The 11,529-nt window shown below is 47.1% G+C and overlaps 1 protein-coding gene across 4 annotated transcripts; it reads left to right on the top strand.

Moving 5' to 3' along the window:
• The first annotated feature begins 1,060 nt into the window (after nucleotides 1-1,060).
• On the top strand, nucleotides 1,061-9,397 carry LOC310696476 (uncharacterized protein). 4 transcript variants are annotated; one of them, XR_014520565.1, is made up of 4 exons: nucleotides 1,061-1,309; nucleotides 2,833-3,078; nucleotides 4,414-4,515; nucleotides 8,050-9,397. XR_014520565.1 is itself a non-coding variant. In XM_083482055.1 (4 exons), the coding sequence occupies exons 1-4, from the start codon at nucleotides 1,231-1,233 to the stop codon at nucleotides 8,067-8,069; spliced, it is 450 nt and encodes a 149-aa protein (XP_083338181.1). In that variant the 5' UTR covers nucleotides 1,196-1,230; the 3' UTR covers nucleotides 8,070-9,397. The 4 variants fall into 4 exon arrangements, 1 of the variants encoding a protein (XP_083338181.1); XM_083482055.1 differs by having other exon boundaries at nucleotides 1,196-1,309; nucleotides 8,047-9,397; XR_014520566.1 differs by lacking the exon at nucleotides 1,061-1,309 and adding an exon at nucleotides 2,323-2,340.
• The last annotated feature ends 2,132 nt before the right edge of the window (nucleotides 9,398-11,529 follow it).

The following is an 11,529-nucleotide window of genomic DNA, read 5'->3' on the forward strand; positions in this document are numbered from 1 at the left end:
TGTAGCCTCATCGTAGGAGAAGGAAAAGAAAAAAGAAAGAGAGGGAGGGAGGGAGGGAATCAAATTGGCTCCAAGCCAAAGGCCAGGCGGAACAACTCTGTCTTACAGGCCCTGCGGAAGGAAATCAGATCCTGCAGGGCCCTGGTCTCAGGAGACAGAGCGATCCACCAGGCCGGAGCCAGTGTTGAAAAGGCCCTGCCTCTGGTTGAAGCCAATCTAACTTCCTTAGGGCCCGGGACCTCTAGGGTGTTGCTATTTATGGACCTTGAGGCTCTCCGTGGGGCAGACCGGGAGAGGCGGTCCTGTAGGTACGAGGGTCCTAGGCCGCAAAGGGCTTTAAAGGTCAAAAGCAGCACCTTGAACCTGACCCTGTACTCCACCGGGAGCCAGTGCAGCTTGAAAAGCACTGGGTGAATCTGCTCCCATGGCAGAGACCCCGTGAGGAGCCTCACTGCAGCATTCTGCACCCGCTGGAGCTTCTGGGTCAGCTTCATGTGCTTCAGTTTTCTTGGCCTCATCCTGTCGAGTCCTGGCCTGGACAGAAAGCCATGAAATCATTACCCTCCCTGAGTTTGCCAGCACTCCCATCCCCGCCATGAAATCAGGGCGCTTCCCAGTATGGGGAGGATGCGCTAAGGGAAGCAAATCCGATCTAAAGTCCCATGTCAAGGGAGGCCCTTGTGCTTCCGCCTCTTGGAAGGCGGGGGGGGGGATGCTTCACAGGGGCCCCCTGGACCCCCAAAACCCACACCGGGCTCCCATTCACTCCCAGGGAAAGAGGCGGCAGCAGCAGCAGCAGCAGCATTCGCAAGAAGCATGTCTTCTGCTCAAAAGAGCTTTCTGGGGCCGAGCGGCTGCGCCAAAGAGTCGCGCCAGACCCCGTTGCCTTCGCGGATGCGAAGAAGCCAGGTCCAGAAGTGGATTGGGGCCGGGATGGGATTCCCAAGGATTCCGCCGGCCAGATCCCAGTCTCAAGGGGGTCGGAGACGGGGGGGGGGCAATGGAATCAAGTCTCGGGGGCGGGTGATCCCCTCTCCCCGGAGCTGCTCGCCAGGCCTCGGAGTGGCGACGCCCCTCTTTTATTTGGGGTCCAGGGGATTCCCCCCCCGCGCCTCCCGAGGCGGCGAGTTCCCCAGGCCGGCCCGGCGGCGCGAGGAGCCTCCTCTGCCGGGCGGGCGGGCGCGGCGCTGGCGGTTCCCGTCGGGCTTCGGTCCGCGGGCGGCTCCTCTCATGGCGGGGCCGCTGGCCGGGCTGCTTCTGGCGAGAGGCCTCCTCCTCCTCCTCCTCTGCTCGGCCGCCCCGCCGCCGGGTAAGCGGCTCCTCCTCCTCGGCCCGCTCTCCAGTCCAGCCGGGCGGGGACGGGGACGGGGGGGTCTCCCTGGGCCAAGCCCAACTGGCCCCGCCCGGGCTCCGAGAGGCGGCGGGTCCCTCCCTGCTGCGGACGGGCCTCCTCGGAAGGAGCAGCTTCCCAGCCGGGGGGGGGGGGCTCCGGGATCCTTGGCTGGAGGCTCAGGCGGCCTCCGGGGCCCAACTGCCCCCGATCTGGACAGGGGGAACCGAACTACTCTTGCATCTGCTCTGGTTAAGAAAAGGGAAGGGACCCCCGACCATTAGGTCCAGTCGTGGCCGACTCTGGGGTTGCGGGGCTCATCTGGCTTTAGTGGCCGAGGGAACCAGGGTTTGTCCGCTTCCGCAGACAGTTTCTCCGGTTCCTGTGGCCAGCAGGACTAAGCCGCTTCTGGCAAAACCAGCATTGCCATTGACCTTCCCACCAGAGCAGGACCTATTGATCTACCGTATTTTTCGCTCTATAAGACACACCAGACCACCAGACGCCCCTGGTTTTTGGAGGAGGAAAAGAAGAAAAAAAATATTCTGAATCTCAGAAGCCAGAAGAGCAAGAGGGATCGCTGTGCAGTGAAAGCACCAATCCCTCTTGCTGTTCTGGCTTCTGGGATAGCTGCGCAGCCTGCATTCGCTCCATAAGACACACACACATTTCCCCTTACTTTTTAGGAGGGAAAAAGTGAGTCTTATAGAGCAAAAAATACAGTACTTGCACTTTTTGGCGTGCTTTCAAACTGCTCGGTTGGCGGGAGTTGGGACCGAGCAACTGGAGCTCACCCTGTCCCGTTGGGATTCGAACCACTGATCTTCTGACTGGCAAGCTCGAGACATAGCTGTCAACTTTCAGATTTGAAAATAAGGGATCAGCAGCCTCCCCTGTCCCGGGGACAGTCTACGGGATATCTAACAATCCGGGTTAGCAGCGGGAAACAGCACTGGAATAAGGGAATTTCCTGCAAAAAAAGGGAAGGTTGACAGCTCTGGCTCGAGAGGGTGAGTGGTTTAGACCACAGTGCCACCCGCGTTCCTACCTTATCCTCTGCTTAGATTACTGCAATGCCTTCTACGAAGGGCTGCCTCTGAAGACAGTTGGGAAACTTCAGCTAGTGCAGAATTCAGCAGCCAGGTTGCTCCCCGGATCGGTTTGAGCGTCTTACACCGGTCCTGGTCCGACTGCACTGGCTTCCAATTAGTTTCTGGGCCCAGCGCAGTCCGCAATACCTCCAGGACCGCCTCTTTCCGTATGACCCTACCCAGACCCTGAGAGCATCTTCTAAGGCCCTTCTTCGTGTGCCTCCTCCTCCTGAGGTCCAGAGAGTGGCAACACGAGAACAGGCCTTCTCTTATCTGGACTGAGCTTCAGTCTGTTGGCTCTCATCCAGTCCATTACGGAGGCAAGGCACTGGTCCAGCACTTCCACTGCCTCCCCTGCAGATGTCAAGGAGAAAGAGAGCGGAGTCTCATCCCTTTCCTTCCTCTCTGCAGGAGAGCTACGGTCACCTCTTTTAATCTGCCGTGTTGAGAATAACAGCATCCAGGTGTTCTGCTTGCCAGGCTTCCAGCATCCACCTGTGACCTACCACTGGGAACTAAAAAATACATTTCTTTCTGACCAGCCTGTGGTCAGCATTAAGGGAAGCCGAAACCCTTCTGAGCAAATCACATGTACCATAACCACCGCCAATTCAAATGCCAGCGCATCCATCAGTGTGCAAAAGTGTTACCTGTCAGGTAAGTGTTTATCCCGTTGGCCTTTATCATTGTTTGCTTGTTTCCCACCATTTTCCTTCAGGGTGCATAAGGTGGCACACCAGGCTGTGTCAAGCTGGCATAAGAGGACCAGGCTAGGTATACAACGTGGGGCCCATTTCATTCATCTTTACCAAAGCGCCCCCCTTTGCCACTGCCATGGGGACCTGGAGTTGGCCACCCTCAAAATCGTAGGCCCATGCCAATTGGGCCCCCTGGCTGCCTCCAGGCTCTGGCCTGGTGGTGCCCACGATTCTTGCCCTCCACATTTAATTCCCACAACAAACCTGTGAGGTAGATTGGGCTGAGGGGCCATGACTGGTCCAAGGTCAGGGCGGGATGGGGATTTGAATCTGGGTCTCCCGGTCCTAGTCTGACACTGCTGCACAACGCTGGCTCTTTATGGAACTTCTAAACTTCCCTTTATTACTTAGTGAATACAGGTTGCTATTCAGCAAGATATGTAAAGATACATTACACACACACACACACACACACACACACACCACCACCACCACCACAGGGAAGCACCATCAGTTACCTGCTTCAGACATCTCTTCCCCTAGGCTTTCCCTGCTCATTAAGACTGACCCTGTCTTTTTGTATTTTACAATACTTTATTGCATGTTTACTGCAGTTTTCAATAGTTTATTGTATATTTGTAATATCTTTTTCACATACTGCTTCAGGTTGTGTGTGTGTGTATAGGAATGGCCTTAAATAACAATATAAAATCAAACACTAAAAAATATCCAGCAATAGTCTGCGCTGGTGGGTCAGGACCCCCAGACTGCAGCCTAACCCAAGATGGGTTACACCAGTAGGGCAACATTTTTTTTTTTTTAAGTAAGAATGATGAGGGGAAAGTCCATAAATGTCATGGTTTCTCCCTCAAATTCCTGGGAATTATAGTTTGGTATCTGCATTAATAATTCTGTTAGAGACTGCTACCCATCCCTCAACCATCAACCTTCCCAGGGGTCACTGGGAAGAAGATATATCCCAAGAGAGAGGTAAAAGGAGCAAAACAGAGTGTGCAGGAGACAGATTGAGAAAGAAGTACAAATGCAGTAAAAAAAATTAAAACTAGGTTGCCTTTTGCATGTAGGGATTAAAGGTGGGTTCTTGGTCTTCTACCTTTATACCAAAGTTCAGCAAGAAAGTTCCGCTGAACATTTTTGCATTGAAGGCGTTGAGTGTTTGGGGCTTGTTCTCCTCTGCATCCAAAAACATTGACCTGATCCATGAAATCAATCCAAAAGTATTGATTTGAGATGGCTCTTTTTTAACCTGTTGTTTTCAAATTTTCTTTCTAAGGAATTACTGCTAACGGAAGAAATAGACGCATCACCCGAGTGCTGCTCATAATATGTGTCATCGTGATGGTAGTAGTAAGCTGGTTCCTCCTGTATAGAAAATGTACGTCTATTCTTTATGGACTAACTTCTACATGCTATATAACACTCCTTTTAAAAAGTTCTGTTTGAAGCCCATGGAACGAAACACCTACAAAATATATATGGGGCAATATATTTATTAGCATGGCCAGTGTTAAGCATCCTGTCAGAGAGCTTTTGATTTGCACGTAATTTCCCTTCTTTTGTGTATATAGGAACGTAAGAGGAGCCCTGCAGGATCCGGCCAAGGGCCCGTCTAGTCCAGCGTCCTCTTCTCGCAGTGGCCAACTAGATACCCCGTCTTACATGGGGGTTACGTTCCAGGGATAGTGCATAAAGCCCAAATCACATCTAGTCAAAACCACCCCTTGGAATGCTCTTGCGGGAGCAATCTGACCTCCTGGAGCCAGCGCACTGAACTGGCCTCACCCACCACCTCAAGCAAGACCAGGAGCTTAAAAGCTCTTTTTCCGTTGGGAAGACCCTGCACACAAAAAAACACTTTTAAGCTGTCCGGTTTCCATGCATTTAATTTGTGTGAGTTCAGCCTGCTGGCCATCAACAGCAGAAAGTTGAAATTGCAAAGGTTAAACACACGCAAGTTGAGAGTTGAATGTACTCTTTATAGTCCTTTTTAACAGCAGCCATTTTATCCCCTGCTTCGTTTTTATTTTCTTTTGCCTTGATTTTAAAAGGTGACAGATTATGCTTCCCCTGGTGAGGCAAAATAGTTTGTAGTTGCCTGTTAATATACCGTGGTACCTTGGTTCTCAAATTTAATCTGTTCCGGAAGTCCGTTCCAAAACCAAAGGGACGCGGGTGGCGCTGTGGGTTAAACCACAGAGCCTAGGACTTGCCGATCAGAAGGTCGCAATTCGAATCCCCGCGACGGGGTGAGCTCCCGTTGCTCGGTCCCTGCTCCTGCCAACCTAGCAGTTCAAAAGCACGTCCAAGTGCAAGTAGATAAATAGGTACCGCTCCGGCGGGAAGGTGAACGGCGTTTCTGTGCGCTGCTCTGGTTCACCAGAAGCGGCTTAGTCCTGCTGGCCACATGACCCGGAAGCTGTACACCGGCTCCCTCGGCCAATAAAGCGAGATGAGCGCCGCAACCCCAGAGTCGGCCACGACTGGACCAGTCATGGGTCCCTTTACCATTACCTTGGTTCTCAAACTTAATCTGTTCCAGAAGTCTGTTCCAAAACCAAAGCATTCCAAAACCAAGGCGCGCTTTCCCATAGAAAGTAATGCAAAATGGATTAATCCGTTATAGTCTTTTAAGAACAACCCCTCAAACAGCAATCTAACATGAATTTTACTATCTAACGAGACCATTAATCCATAAAACGAAAGCAATAAACAATGTACTGCAGTCACACAATCAATCATTCAGTAGCTGAACTGGGTTCCACACAGTCACAAAAACAAAAGAGCCACAAAAACAAAAAGGCAAAATAAATAGCAAAACCAGACAGACTTCAGTGTAACACTTAAAATGGAAGTGTGGCATTCAAATCGGAAGCGTAATACTCAAAATGGAGCATGTTCGACTAACGGAAAAAGTTCGCAAACCGGAACACTTACTTCCGGGTTTGCGGTGTTTGGGTTCCAAGTTGTTTGAGTACCAAGGCGTTTGAGAACTTTCAAGGTACCACTGTATCCATTTAGTCATTGCCTTCCACAGCATGAAGACTCAGGATGGGTGACAGTTAAAAGAGAATATAATATTCTATCTATCATCTATCTATCTATCTATCTATCTATCTATCTATCTATCTATCGCAGAACAAAAATAAACCAGATGGGGCCCTGCAATCTAATGTTGCAGCGCTTCTGCGCTTGGCCGCTTTGAGCCTGGTTTTTGTTTGTAAAACTTGGGTTGTGAATCCGTGATCCTGCAGATGTTGATGTCAGCTCCCATCAGCCCCAGTCAACATGGAGCATAGTCAGGGGCAGGATCTATACTCGCCTTTTAGACATCATTAAACATCCGTCCCATTTGGCTTCACTTCGTTTCCTTTCCACAACTTCTATCCGGTTTATAATAACTAGTTGCTCTGCAGTGCCCTCTTGTGTCACATTTTAATAATGGATGATTAATGTTCTAAGCTAAATTTAATATGACCCTTACATTTTGAAACATTTTCTTAACCCTTTCCTAACATTATAAACCATGAATGTAGATCCGCCCAGGGAATAAAGGGAGTTGAAATCCAACATTATCTGGAGTGCCACAGTTTCTTCACCTCTGTTTTAAAGCAGGAGACTGAAATGTTCACAGAAGGTTAAAAATAAAAGAATGCTTGAAACTAGGCTTTATTTCACCCATGTCAAAGTCCCAGTTTGGCACAGACACACCCCACACATTTGTGTACAGACAGACACATCTCAACACATTTGTTTGCAAAGGGCATAAAAAGCTGGTTTGAACAGGGACGTAGTAGTTCATATGAACAGGGCAAAACAGCCTTAAATCAAAACGTGTCCAAAGCTGTTTCAGTTTTTGCAACTGAGACATACAGCACAATAACTGCAGATAAAATGTGGCCCAAGGGGCCAAAACGACACGGACCACCGCCTTGCCAGCTGCACCTGAGAGCCCAAAACCCCACTAGCATTTTTATATGGAAAGGTCTTCTGCCATGAGCTGGTTGAGGAAAGGCGGACTATAGATCTATAGTCTATAGGACTATGCAGTCAATCTTGGTTGTCGAACGTAATCCGTTCCGGAAGACCATTTGACTTCCGAAATGTTTGACAACCGAAAACTGAAAGCGGAAACCTCATTACAATAGGGAAACTCAAAACGGAAGCTGCATAGGATGTTCGGTTTCCAAAAATTGTTCGAAAACCGGAGCAGTTGCTTCTGGGTTTTTGGTGTTTGGGAGCCAAAACATTCCAAAGCGGAGGCGTTCGGGAACTGAGGTTTGAGTGTATGCACTTATATAAATGCCCTACTGCCTTTTAAAATAATTATTACAGCAAAGCCTAAAAGAGGATTCAGTCTTCAACACTACTTTAATTACAAATGATTTTAATATGTGTTTTAGTAACCTGTCTTTCTTCCAACATCCTTACTATCATCTTGCCCACCTCTTGATGAGCCTTTTGTTCTTGCTGTGGGGTATTTTTAATGCTCCAAACAGACCTCTCCTGAGAACGTGGGCAAGCTGGAAGAGGTGTGGAACCGCAGGGAGGATTCAGCTGCTGTGTTTGGGGTTCTGCTTTAAAAATTGCACTTTGAGCCACTTCTTCATGTGTTAGTGGCCCAGAAAAAAGGCAGTTGCACGTGCCTAAATGTGCAATTGTACACCTCTCTTTCTGGAACCACCCCCCTCCCAAATGTCCCCCCCCCAGCAGGAAATATATGTCAGGCAGTGGTGGTGGTGGGTGATTTTGAGTGGGGGAAATGCCCCGAAAGGGAAAGGATCCTCTGCTGCTGCTCCAATCAAATTTGCAGTCTCTTGAGATTGCTTTTCATTAATCTGTTCTGTAACACCAGCCTGGCCTTAAGCATAGTTTCATAAAAATGTATTCTTGCTGCTCTCTGTTTCAGCAGCTCTTGCAGCGGAAAGATGAAAACAGCCCTCATTGGAGCAAAGGGGGAGAACCAGTGTGTGGAAGAAGGAATTTGACAGCACAGCTGATTTCTTTGGCTCCTCTGCTTTTGACTCACATCTGGAATAATTATTTCATGAACCCATTGTATGGATTTTGTTTATTATATATTCTTGATCCCGCGGGATCCACTTTCACCTCTTCCAAGGTGTTCATTCTTTTGCACTGAAAGTTCAAAGACGAGAAGACATTTTGTCAAGTGGCTGTTCATATTTGATGCCGTGAGCTGGGTTTTTATTTTATTTTATTGCCAATATTTACTTTTAACGAAGTTGCAGGAAATTGGTAAGCAGGAATGGAGCAAGTTAGGGCTATTGAGATTGTTACAATGGGCTGTTGTTTAAGGAGAATTAGACGTGCGCCGGTGCAGGCTCCTGATTTTCCTTAATTTCCATAAATACGTAAAAAATATGCACAGTTGCCTTCTTAATGGCGTATATTTTATCCTCTCCTGCATGACTTGGTTGCATCCCTCTCCAGTCTTAGGTGATAAGATTTCTTCAAGATTTGTCAAAGCACATTGGAATAGAACTGTTTACACCCAAAAGCACTGAGAGAGTCTTGCAGCACCTTAAAGGGCATTTATTGTGGCATAGCCTTTGGTGGACTGTAGGCCACTTTGTCTTATTTAGAGATAGAGATATATATGTTAGGGGTAATGTGCACATTTCCCAGCCGATACCCATAATATCCAGCAGGTCTTGGGGAATAGCTCAGGTGACCTTCATACATTCTGCTTGCTTGGTTTTTTTTTTTAATCTCTTAATTCAGAAGTGCAGGCTGCCGTCCCTCAGGCTGATTTTGTCTGCCTAATTCTGCATCGATCACAGCCACTGAGCACTGGAAGAAAGGCTGGGGCTCCAGATAAAGATTTGTTTTCTTGGTGCAGGTGCAAATATTTTTATTTGTTTTCATTTTAAAATTTATATGCTTTATTTAATGACTTACAGGCATTACCGTGTGCCATGCAAACTCTAAAATATAATACAAGTATTAGTAAAAATATCATTGTATTATTAGATATTCCTACAATATCTTTAACACCAGACCTTTCACATCACAGTTGCATTTCATCGGTTGTATGTCATCATCTTTTGAAAAACTTATGTTAAATATCAGTCTGTTTTTCTTAAATATCGGAATTCTCTCTGAGATCTAAATTCCAAATTAGACCTTTTGCTTATGAAAATGTATAAATTTGTTTCCTTTATAGCAGCAAGCAGTCTTCTGGCATTTACGCTGTTATACCTAAGTTTTTAAAAATTATTATTAAAAAACCATATATAAGATTGTTGGATTCTATTGATTCAATTCCTCCCTAATCTTTTTATATGGTTGTATCATCCCAAGATAATGTTATAACTTTCAGCTGTTCTCTTTCTTAATTCTTGCTCTCTTAGAAGCTGACTCTGTTCAAAGATTTGCTGTAATTAATATATACCATACTGTATTTGCATTTGATATATTCTGATTTTCAAATAGCATTTCCTCAACAATCGTTATTGCCGTTTGCCAGTACGCTTTAGCCTTCCTACACTTCTATCTCATGTGAAAAAAAATCTACTTTAGGGGACAATTTTCACCAGGATTGTGGAAGGTTTAAAAGTCTTTTGCCTACGATCACCTCCCTGCTGCTCAGCTGAGTGGGGAAAAGGAGTACAGACTGCGGGGGGGGGGGGGGATATTCCTTTGCCACATGAGATGAGGCAGTGAGCCAGAAGTGGCCAGAAGGTCATAGACCTCCCAGTTCTGAACTAGAAATTGAAAAGAAGGGCACGTTTTCAATGCATACCAACCAGAGAATGTGCTGAATGCCCTGCGCAAGAGCTGAGATAGGCACATTTCCCAAAGCCTGTTGGTGATTATGCATTTTGGCTGAAGAGTGTCCAGAATGCCGAGAGACGTACTCAGCAACCCTCCCAAACTTCCTGGGGAATATTATCCATGGATGCCTTAGTCGAGGTTCCTACATTGCAGGGGTTGGGCTAGATGACCCTCAGCATCCCTTCCAACTTCGCGTTCATGATTCTATGTATCCAGGAAATGTGCAGAATTTCTTACGTAAGCCTCCTGGTCAAAGAGATAAAATGTTTATGTTTCTTAGATATACCAGTTCTTAACGTTTTTAACTAAAGCTGGAGTGCTGGTGTGGCTTAGATCTATTCAAAACACCTCTTTCTCTGGGCGGCTTGGAATAAGGCCTTTCTCTCTGTTTTAGCCCCATTCCAGCTCCACTGCAGGCACCTGACTCCTGAGATGTGTTTTAAGTTTTGAAAAGCTGATTTAATTTGTATTTATACTTCTTGTCACCTGCTCAGGAGATGAAGGGCAAGATATAAGTCTGAAAAATAAAATGCCTTATATTTTTAAGGTATGTAACAACACAATGTATGTAAATGCTTTGAACACTCAAAAGGTGCAACTAAAATCTACAGTGGTACCTCTAGATGCGAACGGGATCTGTTCCGGAGCCCTGTTCGCATCTAGAAGCAAACGTTACTAGCGATGGCATGTCTGCGCACACGCGCGTCGCTTTTCACCGCTTCTGCGCATGCGCGTGACGTCATTTTGAGCGTATGCACATGCACAAGCAGCGAAACCTGGAAGTAACGCGCTCCATTACTTCCGGGTTGCCGCGGAGTGCAACTCGAACACACTCATCCCGAAGCACATTCAACCCGAGGTATGACTGTACAGTAATACCTTGGTTCTTGAACTTAATCCATTCCGAGAGTCCGCTTGACTCCTGAAACCTTGGTTCAAAAACCAAGGCGCAGCTTCCGAATGGCTGCAGGAGCTTCTTGCACTCCAGCAGAAGCCGCGTCAGACATTTAGCTTCCAAAAAACGTTTGCAAACTAGAACACTCACTTCCAGGTTTGTGGCGTTGGGGAGCCAATTTGTTTGGCATCTAAGCCGTTTGAGAACCAAGGTATTACTGTACTAAGTTTGCGGGGGGGGGGGTTGTTTGTTTTCATCTTCTTAAATTTTAATCAAAAGCTGTTTTGTACCAAACGCTAAAATAAACTCCTACAGTCATTTTCGAAGTAGTTCTCTTACTCACACTTGTTCTTGTGGCCACAAGGCTTCATTCTGGGAAATGAAACCAAAGAGCAAGACTCCGAAACCCCAGGACTGCTGGCAGGGCAAGAGATCACACTAAGAATGTGCCGGGCCAACAAGAGGGTTCAACTGCTCTTGAGTCTGAAAGCTTGACAAGAGGGAGCATGTGCTCTCCATTTAAGAAAAAAGCATTTAAGAACGGAATATGCGCAAGGGGGACCCAAAACAAAACGTTGCAGCATATCTGCAGCCCCTAACGCGAACGCTCCTGTGGCGGAAATGAAGTTTTTCTTTAAAGAAAAGAAAGGAAAAAGAACATGCATGACATGGCGGGATTTTTAATCTCACAGCCCAAGATGC

The sequence above is a fragment of the Podarcis liolepis genome (genome assembly GCF_965112155.1).
Source record: "Podarcis liolepis genome assembly, chromosome: 17".
Taxonomy (NCBI): domain Eukaryota; kingdom Metazoa; phylum Chordata; class Lepidosauria; order Squamata; family Lacertidae; genus Podarcis; species Podarcis liolepis.